Raw genomic sequence first — 21,976 nt, forward strand, 5'->3', positions numbered from 1 at the left:
GTCCTAATGTTTATAATATTAAGTGCCAAAATAATTGCTCTAGAGAGAGGCCTGTTCTTCCTTCACTCTGCTTCTCTACTTTCCTTCCAGGTTTTGTTGTAGAAATAAAATTACAGATGCAAAGTTCACCTATTCTCTTATTCACTGCAGTGGTCCTCATTATTAGTTTGTGGTGGTGTGGCCATTATACACATTTGACCATTGTGCACTCAACTACTGCATTTTAAAGAAACAAATGAATTACAGTTATTTTTCTTGTATTGCTGAGATATTTAATGTAGAGAAGGTGGTTATGTGCATGGTGAGTTCTAAGTGAATCTGAGTTCAAGTTAATGGCAACCGACTGGAATAATTGCTTTGTTATTCTGCACATTGTTAAATTGGCAAAATTATATCTGTGATTCTGAACTGCAGGTATTTGCACAATTCTGTTAGACAAAAGTTACTGGGGAGGATAGTTTCTAGAATACGTGAGAGTACCTGCAAAAATTGAGGTTTTGAGAGCAGCATTTGTTTTCTGTGATGTGACCACTGAAGAGTTTTTTTCTGGAAGGTTCTCAGTTATCTTGATACTGTCCAGCTCCTCTATCCTCTGGCAGCTCTGCCAAAGGAGATTTTGTAGTGCTGGTGGAAATGATCATGTTTTGTGGTTGACTCAAGGACAAGAAAAGTGATTTGAAATAATCTTAAAAAAAACTCCTTCAGAAATATGCTATTTAATAGTTAACGATTCGATCAAAGAGTGTTTCTGAGCATTTTGTGTTTACTTGCTGGTTTTTACAGTACTTGTTAAGAAGGTAAAGTATGTTCTCATTTTCTTTGTGCCCACAGCCCTCATACAGCTACAGAAAATTACTAATGTGCATTTTGAAAGGCTATTAGCAATTTTGATCGTTGCTTTTTTTAATTACAGTTCATATTATGTAAATCAGTGTTCTGTATTTTCAATTTCTCTCTCTTCATTTTTTATCCAGATTCCACCAAGAAAATTAAGGATGTCTTAGAAGAATTCCATGGCAGTGGTGTGTTAGCAAAGTATAATCCCGAAGGGGTAATTTTTCTTGTTTCTTAATGATCAGAAATGTTGTGGACAATTTGAAAATTCTGTAGCCATTCTAAATATTTGAAATAGAAGATTATTTTTAAATCAGTTGTTTGGGGTATTTGAAAGCATTTGGGAAGAAAAAAAACAGGATGCCGTATGATTTGGAATAGCCCTATAGTCAGTTATCCCAACTGTGCCCCTTCCCAAATCTTCAGCTGCCTCGCTTCTGGGCTGGTGAGAAAAGGCCTTCTCTGTTTCAGTAACTAAAATATGCCTCTGTTATCAACATTGTTTTCAGCACAAATCCAAACCATAGCTCTATGCAAGCTACTGCGAAGGAGATTAACTCTATCCAGCCAAAACCGGCTCACTGGTCCCCTTCTCCTTTCCCTCCCACCCCCAAAATAAAAACAAAATACCCAAAACACCTCCACGACCCTTATGATAAGATTAATATGGTTTTCAAGTCTCTAAAGATTGGAAATGTTAAGCATAATTTCAAAAGTTGTAAAAGTGGATTGAGATTTCTTCTTAAATTCTGTTTAATTTCAGTTGTGTTGTTTCTGGTAGTGGGATTTTCTGATGTTATGAAACAAATAATTCAGCTGAAAAAAAGCCATGTATGCACATTGTCACTACAGATTCACCACTAGACAAAGTATTCTGATTTGGCTGGAAGAAAAAGCCAGATTGTTTTCTTTTCTTATCCGCAATTGAAATTTGCATTTGCTTAGCACATCCTAATGGTGTGATTCAGAATGTAGCTAAATAAAACCCTTCTTTCAGTAATGTTTCTAATAGTAATATTTCTGACTGTGCTCACATTATGTGAAACTCAGGAGAGAAACGTGCACTAATCATTATGAAAATTACTTGATCTTACATTTCAGGATGTAAAATGCAAAAAATTACTGAGAACATATAGCAATAATATAATTCTTGTCAACTAATGAGTAATAGTGTATTTAGTATTGAAAAATCACTTGATGCTTTGAATTTGGACAGGCATAATGCTAGTCATTTTAGTCAGTTTCTGAGGAAAAAATTAATAATTCAATGAAATAGTGTGAGTTGATCCTGTAAAAGATCATCTTATGTACTTAACTAGAAGTCTAGTTATTCATAGAATATAAACGGATGGGAGTGCTGTGATCATCCACAGGTTGTAGGACCTCCCTTACCAGCTTTTTGTTAGAATATAGACATACTTTTTGCTTTGTTTTATTTTTTAGAAAAAATGTGAACTGGTAAATTGTCTTAATCTATTATATGTTTTCTCTTCTAATTCTTCACATATTTTCAGTCATCATACAACATGTTCAGTTTTGTGAAGTGTACCCTATTAAAGTAAAAAATAACTGTGCATTTTATGCGTATTTAAGTAATATGTTGCTTTGTAAGTAAAATATTTTCAAATTGTCTGTTGTATATAAACGTGATTGCCTAAAGTGGTGTGATTAGTCTTTTTTAACAAAGTCATTCTTCCGGTTTGGGGCTACATGGAAGTTGAGTCATGGCAAGATGGGTACCCAGGAAAACTGCTCTGACTGAAGCCAGGTGAATTGGCAAATTCTGTGCAAAGCTGGAATTAATAAGCACAGTTGGTCTTGACACGAGTCTGGGACTCTGCATGGTGTCTCCCTGTTCTTCATTTCACAGCTGTTCATTTGCAGAATTCTACCATTGTGTTGAAACATCCAGAGCAGCAGAGTACCCAGGGCAGGGAGCAGGACAGGAGGAGGGTAGGGGGAGGAGGAATTCAAGACAGAATGATGTGATATCTGTGATGACTTCAATGTCTTCAGCAGGAATCAAGCTATTCACTGCTCCTGGGTCAGTACTGGACCAAGGCTAACCCTGACAGCTTTTGTACTTTGCTACTTAGCACTTAGACTTCAGGAAGTGCAACATAAAGAAAACATAGGTAGCAACAAAGCTACTTTGGATCTAGTAAAATTTATTAGCTCAAGGTTCATGCTGTAAGCTGCTGAACTGGAAGCAAAGTGGCTGAAATTTCCTCTGGCACTGAGTGAATATTCTATTCTGACAAGCAAACTGCCTTTGCACAGGTGTGTCTGTATTTTTGGCATGCATTCAGCCTGCTGTATGGATAAACTCTTTACAGAATGATTTGCAAGTTGATTCTATGTGGTTGGATGAGGAGTCTCTGGATTGGGTGTAAGTAATTATTGTCTGTAAATGAGATGACAAAAATTAACTGATCCAGCTGGCATCAATCTTAGTGCAGCTATTTGTTTCCATATATTCTGGACAGCACTTCTGTTTTGTTGTTTTGTTTTGTAGAGAATACCACCATATTTTCATTTTACCTCTCTCTTTCCTAGATCATTATTTATGAACACTCCAAATGGTTTAAGTCTTACTCTACCAAAAGGTGATGCCAGCTTTTTACCAATAAACATGGGCACTGACATATGGCAAATTCAGTAGTGATATGTTTACTTACATATTTAAAGGGCTCAGGAGTTTATTCCACTCCATTGGTTCTACAATGCAGTTTTTTATCACAGGCTGATCTAATGGAATGCAAATAGCAAAACAAAAGCTATTGGTCTTCAAAACTTGCTACCTGAAATAATCTGGGGGTTTTTTTACACAATTTTATATCTTGTTGAATGAGTGGATTTTGGGATTAGGGGAAATGGTGTATATAGTTATCAGAAGGTTAGCTATTATAGGGAGGTTATTTAGGGATCTTTTGCTCTCTGCTTTCAATGTAAGGAAGATACATAAAATTTCTACAGATGCTACTGAACCTCTTTCATGTTCTTCTCTAAGTCAATATCAAAGAAGTAATTATGAATGAATTTTATACATGTATAAGACACACAGATAGTCTAAGACCAGCCTCTTGGAAAGCTGCAATTGATAAATACTCTGTTCATAATTTGAGATCTATTTATATTAATTAATTTCATCCATTTATCTTTGAGGGGAGCACTTAATAGGTTGGCAAGAATTAGGAAAGCAGATAGGGCTAAAGATAAAAGTATCTAAATGGGCAGTAAGTACACAGCATTGTGTGCTTGCAGTCCTAGTGTTGTCTTCCTTTTTCAGTGCCTCTTAATTTTTTGTTTACAGGGGAGTCCATTGGCTTTCTTGGCCACCTGGGCACTGCTGGCCCATGTTCAACTGGCTGTCAACCAGCATCCCCAGCTTCTTTTCTGCTGGGCAGCTTTCCACACAATTTTCTGCCAACCTGAGGAGCTGCCTGGGCTCACTGTGACCCAAGTGCAGGACCTGGCACTTGGCCTTGTTGAGCCCTCATGTCACTGACCTTAGCCCACTGATCCAGTCTGTCCAGTTCCCTATGCAGAGCCTTCCTACCCTCAAGTAGGAAGTCAAAGCTCTTGCCCAACAGGGCATCAATTCAGACTGACTAAGGCGCAAGTCATATCTTCATCCAGATCATTGATAAAGATACTATACAGGACTTGGTGAGTCCTGGGAAACACCACTTCTGATTTTCTACTAACTGGATATAACTCCACTGACCACCACCCCATAGGCCCAGCCACCTGACCACTTTATTACCCAGCAAAGGGGGCACCTGTCCAAGCCATGAGCACACAGTTTCTCCAGGAGAATGCAATGTTGAAGTCTGTACTAAAAGACCGTAGAGGTCTTTTCCAACCTTAATGATAATGATTCTACAGAAGTCCAGGTAGACAATACCCTTATCTACCAAGCAGGACCTTGCCATAGAAGGAGTTCAGGTGTCAAGGACCCAAGGAGTCACGCAGGATCTGAGTTTATGAAACTCTTGCAAGCATGTCCTGGTCCCCTGGTGCTCCTGTATGTGCCATGTAGTGGCACTGAGGATCATCTCCATGACCTTCCTGTTTGGATTTTAGAATATTCAGTTCTGATAACTGAATTCAGTTTCATTTTCAGCTCTTCTTGGTAACAATTTTTTATGCTTTTTTAAAGTACATACGGAAGAAAGACTAACATTATATTTATTTATCTTTCTTATCTGTCATTGCATGTTTAGAAATAAATTGCTTGCACTGTCTAATAAAGACTAGAAAGTTGACTTAGAACCATTTTCTTGATTTATGTGCTAGTGCAAGAAAATGGGATAGTCCATCTTGTCTTAAACCTTCTCATCTAAATCACTAACCTTTCACTAAAAATATTTCTGTTATAAAAACAGAGCTTGAGTGTTATGACACTGCACTAATGTATGTATGTTCTTTCTTTCCTTGCATGTGTTACAGAAACAAGATATACTTAATCAAGTAAGTAATGTTATTTTTTTTTTCTTTCTTTATGCATAGGTACAGTGTATTTTATTTTGTAGGCTTCCATTGAGATGTACTTATTAATAAATACTGCATGTGGCTATTCTTTCAGATAATAGAGTCATATTTAAATCTAAAACCAGAATGCATTCCTTTTCTGCTGGCAGAATTTTTCACTGAGTGAATTTCATTTTTGTCATTCACAGTACATTATTTTACTAACATTAATTGAGTTGAATATGAGAAATAAGTTAAGAGCAAGTAATTGACTTGTTCCATACTTGTCACAGAAATTTCTCTTTACTGTGAGATATTATAATTGTCTGTATTACTCTGAAATGATAAGAACGCATCTCAGGAAAAAAAATACTGATTTCTATAACCATATAATACCATTCATATGTAGCAGGCTTAAAATTGCAGATTTAATAATTTGAATAAGGCTTATGCTGTGCTTTAAGCGATTGTGACTTCACAGCAATTGCAAGAGAAATGGTTAAAACGCCGATTATCAACCCAGGAAGCTACACCTGAGAAGCTTCAGCAGCCTAACACCAGGTATAAAAGTAAAATGGGAAAAAAAAGGAAAGAAAGAAGGACTAATAAAATTGACTCATCTTTTAAGTGACCTAGTTATTCGTCCTTCGTAACACAAAGGTGTTAAAAAGCTCCAGCTCTGCTGTTCTGAGAAGAGGCAGCCAGAACATGAGAACAATGAGAAAGTCAAGAGAATGAAAAGATCAGTTTTGTAGAACCACTCACTTTCTGGGGTCAGAGGCCAGCTGAGCTTTTGGAGATGTGTTAGTAAGAGCAGAACTCCCCATTCACAGCAGGACTTTCTTCAGGTGACCAATGTTATTTCTTTATTCTTTTAATAAGCTAACAGAGTGACTTCAGAGGGTCCTGAAAGAGAAGGCTTCAACATTAAAGCAGTGTGTCTGTGACTGATCTTGAGCATAATCTCATCAGCATTTAGCTAATTACTTTGTTAAATGAATAGGCAAATAATAATAGAGTCAACAAACTAAATGAAATTTGGGAATTAATATCACACTGGAAAAGCCTGATGATGTGATGGACTGTGGTAAATGGAATGAGATGCATGTGTGCAGAGTAGAGTGTAGTATACCCTAGTCCAACTGGCATTGTCAGATAAATGGACATGTATGTGGTTGATCACCAGAAGAATGCAAAGTATCATTGTGGTTTAGTCATGAAGAAGAGAAGGATGTTATTGGGATGTTGTAATCGTGTTCCTGTGGTCATGGCAGCCTGGAAAGAAGACAAAACTTCTAAAAAGAGGTAGTGTCTTAGGCCCATTGGCCTAAGTGGAAAAGTAGTTAAAATTTCAAGCACACAGGAATATGGTTTGAAAGGATATTTTGTGTTCTTTGCCTCAGCTATGTTCTTTGATGTGACAGAAGATACTAAATTACTGTAAAGACCTTGCCTTATTATAATATATTAAGTGAAGTATTTTTACTACAGATAGGAAGATTTCATTTTCTATAAAAAAAGTACTGCAGAAGTCACATCTTTCTACTTTTGTCCAAATGATGGGATGAAATAAATGCAAATTGGAACTAATTTACAGAAGGTTAGTAGGATGTGCAGAATTATAGCATATATAATGTAGGAGAAGCCTGTCCCTCACATGTAAGAAGCTTAAGTTGTATCTTTCTAGCTAGAAAAGAAAATAATGTAACATCTTGTGTGTATCACCAGCAATAAACTCTAGGTTTCAGACACTGGGTACTCTGTTTTTCTGGCTCCATGGGCAAAATTTCTAGGAAAAGCTTTCTGCATACCTAGAGAGTTAGGAAGCCTGCCAGGCAGAGATGTTGGCAATCTGGCTCTGAGCCTGCTTTCTGTGGAGCATGTTGAGGGCATTGAGGTGTAAAATATTTCAGATAGTCAATTTATGCTGCAAAACTGTTCTGTTTAGAAAATTTTTTTAATTATCTTTACTGGTCTCTCTTATCTCCTTTTGTCAGTCTGTGCTACCAGTGCTAATTTCCCTCTTTGATATCCTCCTTTCCTTTTGATACACTTTCTCTGCCCTAAGAATTTATTTTTATCCCTTTTTTCCTTTACATTGTTCTATTGCACAATCCCTTATGTTTAAACTTTATAAGCCTATTACCACTTTCATTTACATGTCACATGTTAAAAAAGACTTAAAGAGCTTTAGACAGACTTAATTAATTATGATGGAGGGGTGTTTCATTATGAAGAACAGTATGTTACATTTTGTGATTTTTATTGTGATGGCTTCAGCTATGCTTGATTCACCTGCATGGTGGAATCTAGATAATGTTTATGAAACTGCATATCAAAACAAAATATAGCAAAAATACCTCCAGTCATAATTTATTGCAGGGATTAATCAGCAAATGGAAATGTTTTGAAGTCTTCTTGTGAAGAAGAGATATCGATATATACAAATGTATACCTGTATAATTAAGTAGATGCCACTGATCATATCCTTTTAATTCTTTCTAAGCTATACTTTTAAATACTGGTGAGGAGAAAGTCAAACTTACGTCAATTAGTATAGCTCCAGTTCTAGTAAAATCTGTACATTTACTTAGTATAAAGCGGATGTAACTTGTTGGTGAATGAAATGGGACACTTTAAACCTTTTTCTATTGCTGTATGTAATTATTCCAAGTGAAGGTTGCAGTTAAGCTGTGTTAAATCTCAGCAAACTATTCATTCATGAAGTGAAAGTCTGTTCACTGAAACTTCAAAGAGAGAGGGATGAACAGATAACTTTTTGTTACTAAAAGTATCATAGCAAGTATTTTTATAAAGTGTAGCTGAAATAACCTCCACAAAAATTTGCAATTCACAGACAGGGTCATTAAATACAGCAAAATATTATTGCCATAGACCATGCATAGAAAAATGATTTTTCTTAATTTTAAGCACATTATGGACATGTTTGTCCGTGAGTAGGTTTTTACACAATCTGCATGTGCAGATAAATTGTTTGTTTCAACCAGAACTTTTTGTCATAACTGACATTTTTCAGGGATTCATTAATTCTGCTATTTTATTTGGCTTTTGTTTGAACCATGCCACCTACCCCATTTTTCCTGGCCAATTCTTTTGGGACAGAATGCAAACTATTTACTTGTCGCTTTGTTTGATATGTAATAATTCCAAGTAGAGTTTGAATGATAATCTCCTAAAAGAGCCTTCTAAAAGTATGTGATTTACCACTCTCCTTAAAAAAAACCCTTAATTTTATATAGTAAATGTAGCATATTTAGTAGAAGTATTAAATGCAAGTACTTTTTTTTGTAGTACTTCAGGATATACAAACTTAGGCACATATAGAATTATGTATTGAGGAAAACCTGCTGATAAAAAAAAATGTTTGATTTTTTTTTTTACCTGCATGTAAGATTGGGATGAGACTGCAGTAGCTGCTGAATGCATTCCAGACTTATTTTGGTAATTAGTATCAATTTATTTTAATAACATGAGAATGTTATGCTTAAAAAATCTAATTATTGCATAAAAATGGAGTTTTCCCATTTCCATTTGAGATATTTTGTTGAGCTTACTTCTTTGAAGAACTGGGGGAAAATTTTGGCAATAACTTATGTCTATGTATTGGTAATATCCAAATATTATTTGTCCATATGGAGTTTTTGATAGAAGCAGCTTGTGAGAGCATGTGGATTTTTAATATTTTTTTTAAACAGTCGTATCTGTAGATATTAATTTGAATGCTGATATAGATAAGAAATAGTTTTAATTTGGTTACTAGCATTTTCAGAATTACTTACGTAAAAACTGTATTAAATGGAATAATTAGATCAAAAAATGCTAAGGACTGAATTTAAACCAAATTTTGCCTTGTGCCTAAAGCCAGTCTTCATGAGTAATTCCAAATTTGATTTGAGTTTCTGCCCTATGAACATTTAAAATACATTTTAAACACCAAGAATTTATTAATTCTCATGCGATTCATATTAGTTTGTTAATCCTCTCTGTATAGTCTCTCCACTTTTTTCCACATCTTTTGGCAGTGCCAGGTTTTGAAATGTAATAGTCAATGAATCTTCAAGACTAACTTTTGTGGGAATGCTTTAGCACTGGTATTCACAGGTAATCACTTAATTGTCACTAATGCACTCACATTAGTGTTTGCCATTGTTGTCATAGAACAACGTGTGAATCAAGGTCCCATAATATCTACTCTTATTCAAAAGTTCATTTTTCACATATTGGGTAGTTTAAAAAGAAATCAGTTAAAGGAACTTGCCCAACCCCAAAAACAACCCGGAGCAATTAGTGTGAGTAGATGAAAGCTGATTATATTTTTGACACCATTTGGAGATGAGACAACATAATTTAAAAAGTAATTAATTGAAAATTACATTTCAACATAATTTTCTTCCATTATCTGTGAAATATTCTTTCTAATAAATGAAAACCATATGCAATGGAAGTCTCTTGAAATGAATGATATTTCTGTCTTTTTTCTTTTCTCTATTGCATTTTGTTTTTCTCTATTGCATTTTGTTTTTCAGGATGCTGAAAATAGTGGCTTTTGTTGAAATATTTGGTACAAATCTAAAAGAAGAAAAGACCAAAGAGAATGTGGTGTTTTAAAAGAATTTATGGGTGGAGATTAATTTCAAACACTAGATCATTTCTTGTTCCTTTTTATGTGGCCGGTGTGGTGGGGAGGAATAAAAGGAGTATTATTTTACCCCTCCCTGCCTTGCTCGATCCACAATGACAACCCTTTTTCAAGAGACTATTATTTTTTGTTGTCTTGTGAGGAGAAAGAGAGTGATACAGCTTCTCTCCCTTCGTTTGGCATATCACCCAGAAGAACTAGTTGTATTTACACCAGCTAGGAAAATATAGGAGAGAGTTAGACCTCTTATATTGCAGTTGTTAGGATAGATCTTGAGTCAAAAGCTTGCATTTTCTTAATAAATTATTGGTTCTCTTCAAAAGTGTTAGTATGGTAGGAGTTAGAATATTATGCAGAGAAGTTAAAAAACTTCTATATAAAAAGATGGAAAAATTTTCTTGTATGTATCCTATTTTTCACTGAGAAACCATGTTTTCTGTATTCTCAGTATTGGAATATTTTTGACGTCTGTATCATGTAGAGTTCTGTGTGTTTGCACAACATATATATATAAATGCATAAATCTTCAAAATATGCATATTTGGATTTTTCTTGATCTTGCGTATCTGTGTTTACTATCAGTAAAGCAGAAGAGTAGAGTTATAAAATTGAACAGCTTAACTGCTCTAAGAAAGGACAAAGTCAAATCCATACAGTGTTTGTAGATGGAGTTCAGCCTTTTCCTCTCCATTATACAAGGTGTTATGAGCCATTTTGCTTCTTGGGACAGAATCAGGCATTTTAAGGCACCTCCATAGCCTGTTGTAGCAATAGTCAGGAGATAAAGATGTGGTTTTAGCTGAGTGTTGGCCTATATATGTCTGATACAAAACCAGAAGAAACTTGAAACTGTCTGTTATTTTGCCAAGCAAAATCATAACTGCTACTTGGAAACCAGTCCTTCAGTTCCTGTTCTTCCTGAGACTGAGTCTCACTCTGTGAAGTAGCACTAAATTAGTGTAATGTACTTATCAACGAGCGCCTGAGATGAAACAGAACTCTTACCATAGTAATTGGAGAATCTTTAAAGCATATTAAGCATAGACTGATGCACATTTCTTTTTCCTTGGTGTCCCTCATATTCTGCTTCTCTGGGATTCAAAAGAAACTGAAGTGTGGGAAGCAAGAGCTTTGCTTTATGCCATTGGTGTGGAGTAGAAAGAGAAGTAAGATACATGCATTCTTTAGTGATGTTAGTAATGTAAAAAGCATCTTATCACATATCTATGATACGCATTGGATACATTGCAAAGAAATCTACATATGATCATGATACTATGAAAGATAGTGGTTGCTTTAATGTCAGGTTTGTAGTATTTTTTGCAGTAATAGGAGCATACAACTCCAGACTACTTTTAAAATAGGAATAAAGTGACATTTTTAGTGCATCTAAAAACCCCAAACTATCTTTAATGGTTTTATTTCTTCATAGTTGTGAATTCTTTAGTCAAAGTAATCAGTGTCATCCTGGAAACCGTCTTGAAATAATGTGTCTTGAATAAACTGTCTTGAAATATCCTGAAAAATTTATTTGATCAGTTGCCAGGTCTTTAATTTCTTTGTGACTTCCACTTCTTTAAAGTTAAGATTCTTTATAATTTTTTTTCTAGTTCAGTGATTGCCATTTGCTCAAATGTGTCTTTTTATGTGCTATTGTTACTCTTTCATATGATTTTGTGTGGTATCTTACAAAGGACAAAGTAGTGTTCAGATTCAGGAAAAATATTACCAGCTATTAGTTTGGGCAGGAAGATGTCTGGTTCCAAGACCCCTGCCATGGGCATAGACACGTTCTACTAGACCAGGTTGCTCAGAGCCCTTGAAAACTGCCAGGGACAGGGCATCCACAACTTGGCCCAGATATTACCTCCTCACATATTCAGTCTGTACACAAATGGCATTGACTTTCTCTCTCCCTATCCAGACTTCTATTTTAAGAAAAATTAGTGCTATATGTTATAACTTTTGCAGTTGTCACTTTTTATCCATGTAGCTAGTGTTGCTTTAGTTTTCTATATTCATATTTTAAAAAAATGTATAAGGCATAACAGAGTTCTGTGATAAAATTTTATTGTATTATATTATTCTAAGAACAGTATATATATATATATGTATGTATGTATATACATATATATATATATACACACACACATAGAGTCATACTGAGCCCAGTTCCTTGTTTGCTTTCAGAAAAGATGAAAATTGTTTCATGGTTTACACATTTTATTTGCTAAAAATAATTTTAAAGTTAAATTTATGCAGTGTTGCCCATGTCTTATGTTCCTTCTCATTTTCTTTTTTCCAAGATAAATACATAATTTTTAGGGTTTTGTGTCTTAATTTCAGGTATTTGGAAATATTGATAAAATCTATAAGTGGGAACTAACTACTTCTAAAAATACAATAAAATCAATTTTAAATGAATTTTATGGTTTTAAATTAGCTGAAACTCTGTGGTGGTTTTGAATGTGTACTTCTCTGGAGTTACACCAAAATTTTTCATTACCAAATGAAATTTTATTACCCAGTAATACAGAAGTCTTACTTTGTGAAATTTCTTTTTGCAAAACATAAGAAAAGGAGCTCCAATAAACTTGGTGAATCAATTCGACGTATAAAAATAGAAATTCAGTTTTATATGATTAGTGTAAAACCCTTTATTTTTCTGTGACCTACAGGCAAGGATTTTGGTACCCTTTATATTAGAGTCAAAGCTAAAACTGCACTGATTTTTTTCTTTTATACTCAAAAGATTTAGGCCAAATTATTTGAATGTTCTTTCATGTTTTTCTGATTCAACTGTGTCCTATTTTATCTCTGCTATGTTGAAAATTTTCCTGAAATCCCTAAACTTGTGATCATAATCTCCCTATGCCCTGATATAGTCTCTTGTGAAATGGAGTGAATTAATTAATGTGCAAGGCTAATTGTTGTCAGTTTGGTACATCCTCTCACGCTCTCATCCTCTCACTTGTGAAACGTCATGGAAAATGCTTTCTGAAATGCTAAATCCTTCCTTCTCAGGTTCATTTAAATTCAGCTGGAGCTTCTGGAAGGCAAGCAGCTGTTGAAAATTAAGCAATTACCCTGCATGCTTAAGAAAACCAGATCCACCATTATGGTTTATATATTATTCTGATGTTATTGATCTGAACCGTTTAATTAATATTTGAGAATTCATTAGCATAAATAAATTATCTTCAAACCATACCAAAATGCTCTGAACTTTTCATCTGCGAAATTCTGATAATGATAGTGAGATTTAAAAGGAAGATCAAGTGTGATACATGTTAAGGTGGAAAATTATTGTTCCCTGCTTTCCTTCTTTTTTGTCTTTTTGCTTACCAAAACATTGTGCAATACATTTGAAGAAGCTGGGGTTGTGGGGGAAAATGCTGGTAATTAAAGGAAGGGTATTTACTAGCTGAATCATTTCCCTGTTTCAGAAGGGTAAAGTTCCATGAGGAAAGATTGTCTATAGTTGCAGAATAGAGAAATGACTATAAAATTATGTGTTGTTTTCTCTGTTGTGAAAGTAGTTTTAAATTAAGCTGAGCAAATGTTTTGCATCTTTATGTGCTCTGTTCTAAATGAACCATACTCAATATTTAAACCTCTGCTTGGTGAGAGTGCTCTTAACACCTACAGAGGTGTCTTCTACAGTGCTCCGCTCAGGGTTACTTTTAAGAAATTCTTCCATTTTTCTATAGTCATGTAGTGAGTAATGTATATTACAATGAGAGATGATAGCAAAGACACTGAAAGCAATTTAAAAGTGAGCCATGGTTTTGAAAGATCATTCTTTTTCATTGGGAAGCTTGATGGATGGTCCAAACTACTCCTAGGTCTGCTGTAGACTAGCTTAGTTCTCTTATTTACCATATATACATTTATTAAATAAATAAATATCCAGAAATGACAATACCATTTTATAGCTCAGTTCTAATAGGATAATCTACACCAATTATGTTAGGTCCTCTAGAATGTTTTCCAGCTATGCAATATTAGAATCCCATATTTTGATGTTTTAGGCAAGGCCTAATCACGGGCCTTTACACAGAGCTCTCCCTTAAGCAGGATTGGTTTTATACATTCTTTGCATACAACATGTGATTTTGCACCTGCATTTTTGACCATTCTAAACATTTCTGATGTGTGTTCAAGTAATTTGCCAGCTCCTGACTACCTTCCATTATAATTTGAAAGCTTTTGAATGTGCAACATCTGAACTCTGGTTGTATGAATATTGCTGCTTCCCTGGGGGAATACAGGTTGCAGAGCATGTTAGAACAGAGAATAAAGCACTTTCAGCTGAGGAAATCTGACTGTAAAACAGTCTTTACAACAACTACACACTTTCTTTTGTCCTTTGCTGAGCCACCCTCATTGCTGGAAGTCAGGATATCAAATACAGTAAATGGATATGGCAGCCAAGTCATGTTACTTTTGTTTCTCTTGTCTTTTCTAGCAGTTTGGAAGATGTGTTGAGGATATTGGCTTAACTGATAGTCTGACCATGTTTACAAAATACTGAAAGTTTTGAACATGTTTGAGAGAGTGTCTTCAGGAAGAAAGAAGTACACAATTTCAAACTTATTTATTTATCCATTTCTCTACACATGTATAATTCTGAACCCTTTAAGTGAAAAAAAAAGAGTAGCATTAGTAGCTGCTGGCAGCTTGGAGAATCAGTGTCTCTCAGGAAGCAGTTTAAAAATCTGAGATGGTTCTAAACTCAGGGAATATTTTTTCAATACATACATAAGATCCGTAGACAAGGTTAATAAAGAAAAGATTAATGTAATGGAAAGATATTTATGTAGCCATCCATAAACCTTAATTTAAATGGGATTATAATTTTAGTTTCCATTTTCAGTTAGCTGGGTTTTTTTGTGTATATGATTTAGTGAGATAGCTAAGACACATTTCATTAATGCACAATTTAACAAAACAATTTCACATTGTTAAAGTCAGTTGATTTAGTGATTAATGTATTTGTTATGCTTGCAGGTAAAAAAATATGTTTATATAGTGTATATTAGCATAAATAATTACTGATTTACTGGAATGCTGATACAAATCCTTTTGCTGTTGTGATTCATAGTTTATAAACAGTGAATTAAATGTCAGTGGCTTTATTAGAGAGAAAAAAATGTAAAGTTTATAGCATGAATGAAACAGTGTATGATTTGCCAAAGTAAAAGAGTGTGGCTGAGACTGGGTGATGAGATAGTGAGTCCATGTCCAAGATGTTTATTTCCATTTTACACCCATTTTGAGCATTGTGAGCAATTTTTTTTCAGTCTCTGCTATTTTTGTCTTCAAGAGGTGAGAGTTTTATTGGTTTCCCTGCATTTCATTCTCAAATGAGATGTTCTGTTTTAGAAGCTCAGCAGATATTCCTCTCACCAATCTTGCATTCCTAAAAATTATGACTTGAACAAGAGTAGTCAGATTTTGCAGTTTGTGTTGTTGGTCCCTCATAAAGATGATACACATTTAAAACATTATCCTTTGGTAGTTAGGTCTTGATCTTAATGAGAAACACCTTATTTAATGTGCTCATAAAATTTCAGAATCTCATAAATGCATTAAAAAAGTCAAAGAAGTCAGGGGAAGAGCAGTGTCTGCTCCTAAGTCTTAAAATTATATTAAAATAATAGCAAAAGTTATTTATACCGTGACTCAGATTCCAAATTCACTGATGTCTTTGAAAATTCAGTTTCTGTTTTTTTTTTTTTTTTCTGGCATGGTTTCAAGCTGATTCTTGATATTCTTGATAGTCTTTTCCCTCTTTCCATATTCACTATGATGAACTAAAGGAGTTGCATTAGACTTTTCTGTGGAGAAATGGAGTATTCCTGAAGCATAGAGGAATTCCTCAAAGTCAGTTTTGTGGTGTCATGTGGATTTATCCCATAATTATTTAATGATGATAAGTTGCTGTTGTGTTTGATCTGTAAAGAAAGTTATACTATGTTTTATCAGATTAATAATTGATAAGCTGCTTTAAAATCACAAATGCAATGATAAATATGCAGTTGTGTCAATATGTTTCAGGATACCTTTATCTTCATCCTCTATTAGCAGAATAAAATGGGATCATTATGCTTTGCATTGCTGTTATCCCATTGCAGCCTACACCTTCCTTGAGGGGGAGGTGATGGTATCTCCCTGGTGACCAGCAATAGGACAAGCAGAAGTAGAATGAGATTGCATCAGGGGGAGTTCAGATCAGACATCAGGAAAAGGCTTTTCAGTGGGAGACCGGTTGGTCAGTGGAAGAGGCACATCTTGGTTATGGCACCAAGCCTATCAGAGGTCAAGGAGCATCTGGATGTTGCTCTTAATCATATGGTTTAGTTTCAGGTAGTCCTGTGAGGAGCAGGAAGTTGAACTCAATGATCTTTATGTATACCTTCCAACTTGAGATAATCTGTGATTAATTTTATTATCTAAAAAGGACAATGCTGTTTGAACAGAAAAAATCATCGTAGGAGTTATATAAGTCAGATCTTCCCTTGCTCACAAAAGCAAAACCAAATTCAGCTAAATGACAAATGTTTTGGATCAACAACATTTTGTTTTTTTGTCTCTAAGTCATGCTGCATGTCTGAGCATTCTCATTTGACTCTTTGAACCTGTTTGAGACAGAGTGATTAGTAAGTCTTTGACAAACACCAGGAAAGCATGTTGCCAAGTAGGAAAAGACAGGAGGCCTTCAATTCCTTGAATTAGGCATCCAAAAATCCCCTGCTTTTTGTTTGCCTAATTATAGGAAAAGCTAAGACATGCTAAGTACATCCCTAGGAGCTCTGTAGGTGCCTTTGGATGCTAATCAAGAAATTTGAGAGCATGGAACTTGATTTCAGGGTCCTGATATAAGTGCTCTGAATTTACTCTGGGCTGTTTCACACAGTGCTCTGAAGTATTATAGCAATAGTGTGAATTTTAAAAAAAATATTGAATTCACTGATCACTTTCAAGAATATGTGTGCCATTCTATATCTTCAGAAATTAGTATATTCAAATAGAGTCCAAAGCTTTTGTCAACAGAATATTATTTGATGAATTAGTGTGAATTTTTTTACAAAACATTCAAAAATTTTTATTTTTTTTTTCTTCCCCTTCATTGCAGACAATAGATTTAGAGGGTTTCAAGTTGTTCATGAAGACTTTCCTGGAGGCAGAGTTACCAGATGATTTCATTGAACACCTTTTTACATCATTTAGGAACAAAATCTCTCACTGCAGCCCGTTAATAAAAAACAAACCACAGCACCTTTCTGGAGGTAAGTAATAAAATCAGTAATATAAGAGCTAAAGGTTCCCTCACCTTGCTGTTTTACTTCTAATAGCTGTAAATATATGGAATTCTTAACTGCATGTTGAGGGATTTTTGTTCTGGTGTTTGTGAAATTAGAGAAACTAATTCAACCATAATAGGAAATACTGCGAAAAGGAATGGAAGTTAAATGGTTTTGTCTTTTTAGTTTGATGTCTTGAGAAGGCTGACCTAGAACAGAGGCTAGACAAATGGGGAGTACAAGAGCCTGGCCAGGGCTATACCCAAGATGGATCTAAAAATGGTCACAAAATGGACAATAGGTCACGAAGTCTCACATTTTTATAAGTTTTGGTCCATCTGTATATCAGGGTTAATTGTCCAATTACAGTTCCAGGTTATGAAGTCCCAGCCTTTTTGTTTCCTCTCCTCAGTCCACTGTTTTTATGGTTTTGGGCCTGAATCTTGTAACTATTGTCCTTGGTATCAAGCTAGAAAAGGAATTGTTTTGTCTACCTACTCTGTGAAGAGAGCTCACTGACATTTAATATGAAGCTCAAAGCTATACACCTAGGGAAAAACATGAAAGCTAAAACTTAAGGCATCAAATTCACAATAATGATGCAGCTGAGACACCAAGTGGACATTCTTTGTCATGTTAATGCTGATCAGATTGCTATGGTTACATGATCTTGTTGCCTGCTCCTGTATAAACACTTAAAAACCTTCAAGCTTCATGCAGGAGGCTCCTCCTGGTGCTCAAACGTTTCTGTGCCAGTTGCTGCTGTTTCTTTTAATAGTCTAGGTATACTTCTAGTGTTGTTACTAATTCTACGTAATTAGCAGCTACTGATATTTTAAATGTTGGGTGAGTGTATATCACTAAAAGTGATTTTGATTTCAGAGGGCACAGCTAAATTTTGCCCTGTATAGGCTGTACTCAGCTTTTTTCACTTTCACTATAGTTCTCTTTGATATATTTTATTCCTATGTGTGGTAAAATTACAATAATGATAATTATTATAACATCATTATTAAGGATGGTGCTGTTATTACTGTTGTTGTTTAAACTATATGTTAAGTTTCTTACTTTAATGTTGCCTCCTAAATTTTTTTCTCCTACACTAACTTTTTCAAGTTTGTAATGAGTTTTTATCTTTTTCTGTTACTAAGGACTTTAGAAATAATATAATGTAATACCAGTTTAGGAAACTTCCATATGTTTTTAGCATAATACCAGAAGGACTGTTTGATAAATTGTTATATCCAAAACATGTTCAGAAAGGCAATTCAGTTCATATCATGCAAGAATTGTTTGGGCTTGAAAATATACTGGGTTTGTATTGTAATTCAATTTCATGGTTTAAACTAAATGTTGCATCTTTTGTAACTTTTAAAGGGAAAAACTGTGTATTGGTACATTTTGATATGCAAATGGAGACTATGGAAACACTTGTTTTTTGGTATCTTAAATTTTAATTTTTAAATATTACCAGTAGTGAAAGTGTACTGGAAAATTATTTTGTCAGAAATATTTGACATTTTTCTGGAAAATGGAAGTGTGAGAGCTAGAGAAAATGACAATGAAAGTAGCAGGGCTCATCAGTCTGTCAGGTATGTGCTTGTTTTACACTTAGTTTCTTTTGGTCCACTCATGTCTGTTTATAAACTGTATTTTCAGGTAAGGTGTCTGAAGAGAGATGGAAACAGATGCCAGGTAAGCATCAGGACTGGAAGTCATGTGTAAGTCAGAACATTCCAGCCAACCCTTCCCACCTCTGATTAAGAACTGATAATTTAACCTGTACCTTACAGCTGATGATAGGTTAAAAGATTGTAAAATTTGTATTTCTTTTCATTTGGATTTCAGCACTATTTATTTTTGAGAAGGGTTATCCCAGGTTTTATAATCCATTTTATTCTGTGAATATGATTTATATAAGACTGGAATATGAACTATTTGTGTAATTTGTGAGATTAAAGCTAGAATTTAACTAAATAAAATAATATAATGTCATCATTTTAATGACATTTAACTGACATGCAAGCTTATGAAATAGAACATTGACTTATTAAATATTTTTGTTCATTTAATAGTTACTTTTAGTCTTTATTATTTGCCTGAAACCATGAAAATTAAATTCATTCCAAGATACATTTTTGCATGCCAACTTGCTCTTTTTTACCTTATTTTATTGTTCTAACATGTGCATCTCATGACATGTAGGCATATCTTTTAAAATGTAGGCTTTTGAAGATGTATCCAGATTGCAATGATGTTTTTCAAGCAAAATTTAGGGGGAGAAGGACAACCCTCAGTCAGTGAGAAATGTAACAAACTTGTAAAGAAAGTTTTCTTAATCCTTTTTCTGTGTTCTGCTGTCCTTCCTATTTTTCCCCATTTTGGTCCTGCAGATTGCAGCAATACCATCAGGACTGGTCATAGTGGTGTTGTACTGAAACAAAAGTTTGTCTATTTTGAAACTTTAATTCCAAGTGGTACACTGGAGCTGCTATTAATCACAATGTCTGAACAGTTATTATGACTATTATTTAAATTCCACATTTATCTTCTCACTAGTCTGTCACTGAGACTTTTGTATTTTAAGTATGTGCTGCACTGACACACATCTGGCTGTGTTTTTGGGATAACGGTACACTTGAGTATTGGAAGACTTTTTGTCAATGCTAAAGCATCTTCAGTTAGTGTAGTTGCTGTCAATCTATAAATGACATGAAGCTTCTACGAGCATAAGGAAGTGGATTCAGAGTTGGGCAGGGAATTGTTTTTAATACTTAGCATCTAATATGGTAGAACAAAAATATTCACCAGATTGTTTTGTAGTCAGATGAAATCAGATGAGCACAAATTAATAAAAGGTTATGCCATTCCCATAATTGGATGGGGTTTTTCTTTGGATAGTTTATTTTAATTCTACCTTTGCTGGATAAATCATGAGCATGAATTGTTTAAAACTTTATATTTAAATTAAGAAGTAGTCTGAGAGTCACATAAAACAAAGATGAATGCATGCAAGGGTTGTTTTTATTCTCTGCTTATAGTGTGTGTTCAGACTAACAAAGGCTATGGGTTATTTCCAGGTCTGAGACTTAACAAGGGTACCTCTACATCCAGACCTCCTACTCCTGCAAACTCACATTTACCAGATATGATACAGCTAAAGGATATTGTTTGCTATTTGTCACTGCTAGAAAGAGGAAGACCTGAAGACAAGCTAGAATGTACGTTCTTCTTTAATTTTAAATATTTGTTTCCATAAGTCATCAAATATTCTGTTTGGGAATTTAAGAATCGGTTTTGAGCAGGTGGATTATAAAAATATGGCTCTAGGTGACCCTTATTGCAGAAATTATTTTTTATTCTTGCTAATGATGAGATTTTAAACTAAATTTGGTCTGTCTAGCATTTGCTAAAACGGAGAGTAAGGATTTTACATTCTGTAGTTACAGTAATCCTCTCTGCAGTGTTATCTCTTGATTAGTATCAGATCTGAGTATACTTAGAGATTTATATGTGGGGTGAATAACCTGCATTAAACATCCTAATTTAAACAAAGAATAGTTGCTAATATAGGCTGTGGGCTCTACACTATAACTGAATACTGAAAAGCCAAGAATGATTCAAGTCTGCATCACTATTGGGAAGAAGTTTTTGACACAGGAGGTTAGAAATTACTTGTTTGGTTGTTTTTTTGTTTTTAATTCAGGGCCTGGGTCATTAAAGTGCAACACCACTAACTATTAGAACAAAATAAAATAAAAAAAACCCTGTGAATTTGATTTATAAATTGGAGAAGAAAAGGAGAAGAAAACCTGTTTCCTTATTGTGGAACTTTAGAAGCCACTTTTTCTTGTGGCTAAACAGCACTTCTTTATGTGGCTAAACAGTTAGACCAGTCATAAAGTCCTTATTGAGATGCAGTGTACTTCATTATAAATAACTGGTCTGTTTATAAAAGATCGGTGAGATCAGGCTCTCATATGGAAAGTAAATATTCAGTATGATAAGATGTGCAAACAGTAGGCTGCTTCTTCCAGAATAAGAAATTCATTACAAAGTTACATGTTGCTGGAGTATCTTGATGTTTTGTCACCTGGAGTTGCTGCAGGGTCACAGCAAATCCCCCAAATTTGGTAATACTGTTCTGGTATCATATGATTAAAATGGGAATGCTCATTCAGAGCACAGGCACAGAAAAACTGAGGTCCAAGGACTGAATGTAACTTGGAGTGTAATAACTGCTGCATGGTAGCAAGTTATGTAAGCCTTACCAGAGCTCTGAGGAGCTCGATGCACAAACCGTGGCATGAAACGGAGATCAGTTGGCTCCCCTGGTGTCAGGAGTTGGTACAATGGAAAGGAGGGGAGACAGGAGCAGATGATAATTATGTTATGGGCATTTTCCATTAACTTCCTGCAATAGGAGCTGCATGGGCAAAATATTGTGTTCTATATGATTTAGGAGCGAGAGAGCGTTATCCTAATATGTGTATGGTACTTAAATATTTTGTATATTACAAGTCAGTTGCATTTATTGCGTATAATTCTTGGCATGATTGTTTTATAGGTTTATTTTAAATATACGACATATTTTTGCTTTTTAGTATCTAAATTTCAGCTTATACTGCACCATTATATGCAGACTTTTCTGTTGATTTCAGCTGAATTCTCATTATAAATTAATGGTATAATTTAACTCTTT

The 21,976-nt window shown here is 34.6% G+C and overlaps 1 protein-coding gene across 10 annotated transcripts in view; it reads left to right on the forward strand.

Annotated features, from left to right (window-relative positions):
* DGKB (diacylglycerol kinase beta) overlaps nt 1-21,976 on the forward strand; it is a 407,361-nt gene that overhangs the window by 136,292 nt on the left and 249,093 nt on the right. For 7 of the 10 annotated variants that reach the window (XM_088052622.1, XM_088052624.1, XM_088052617.1 and 4 more), the window contains 5 exons: nt 975-1,051; nt 5,287-5,307; nt 17,106-17,259; nt 18,934-18,969; nt 20,355-20,495. In XM_088052622.1, coding sequence (XP_087908748.1) covers nt 975-1,051; nt 5,287-5,307; nt 17,106-17,259; nt 18,934-18,969; nt 20,355-20,495 — 429 coding nt within the window. The remainder of the gene's footprint in view (nt 1-974; nt 1,052-5,286; nt 5,308-17,105; nt 17,260-18,933; nt 18,970-20,354; nt 20,496-21,976) is intronic. The other 3 variants (XM_088052640.1, XM_014248393.2, XM_088052645.1) reach the window with 2 other exon arrangements.

This window comes from Pseudopodoces humilis, chromosome 1, assembly GCF_049639895.1.
Source record: "Pseudopodoces humilis isolate 2021_Gansu_Grassland_sample_001 chromosome 1, ASM4963989v1, whole genome shotgun sequence".
NCBI classification, from domain to species: domain Eukaryota; kingdom Metazoa; phylum Chordata; class Aves; order Passeriformes; family Paridae; genus Pseudopodoces; species Pseudopodoces humilis.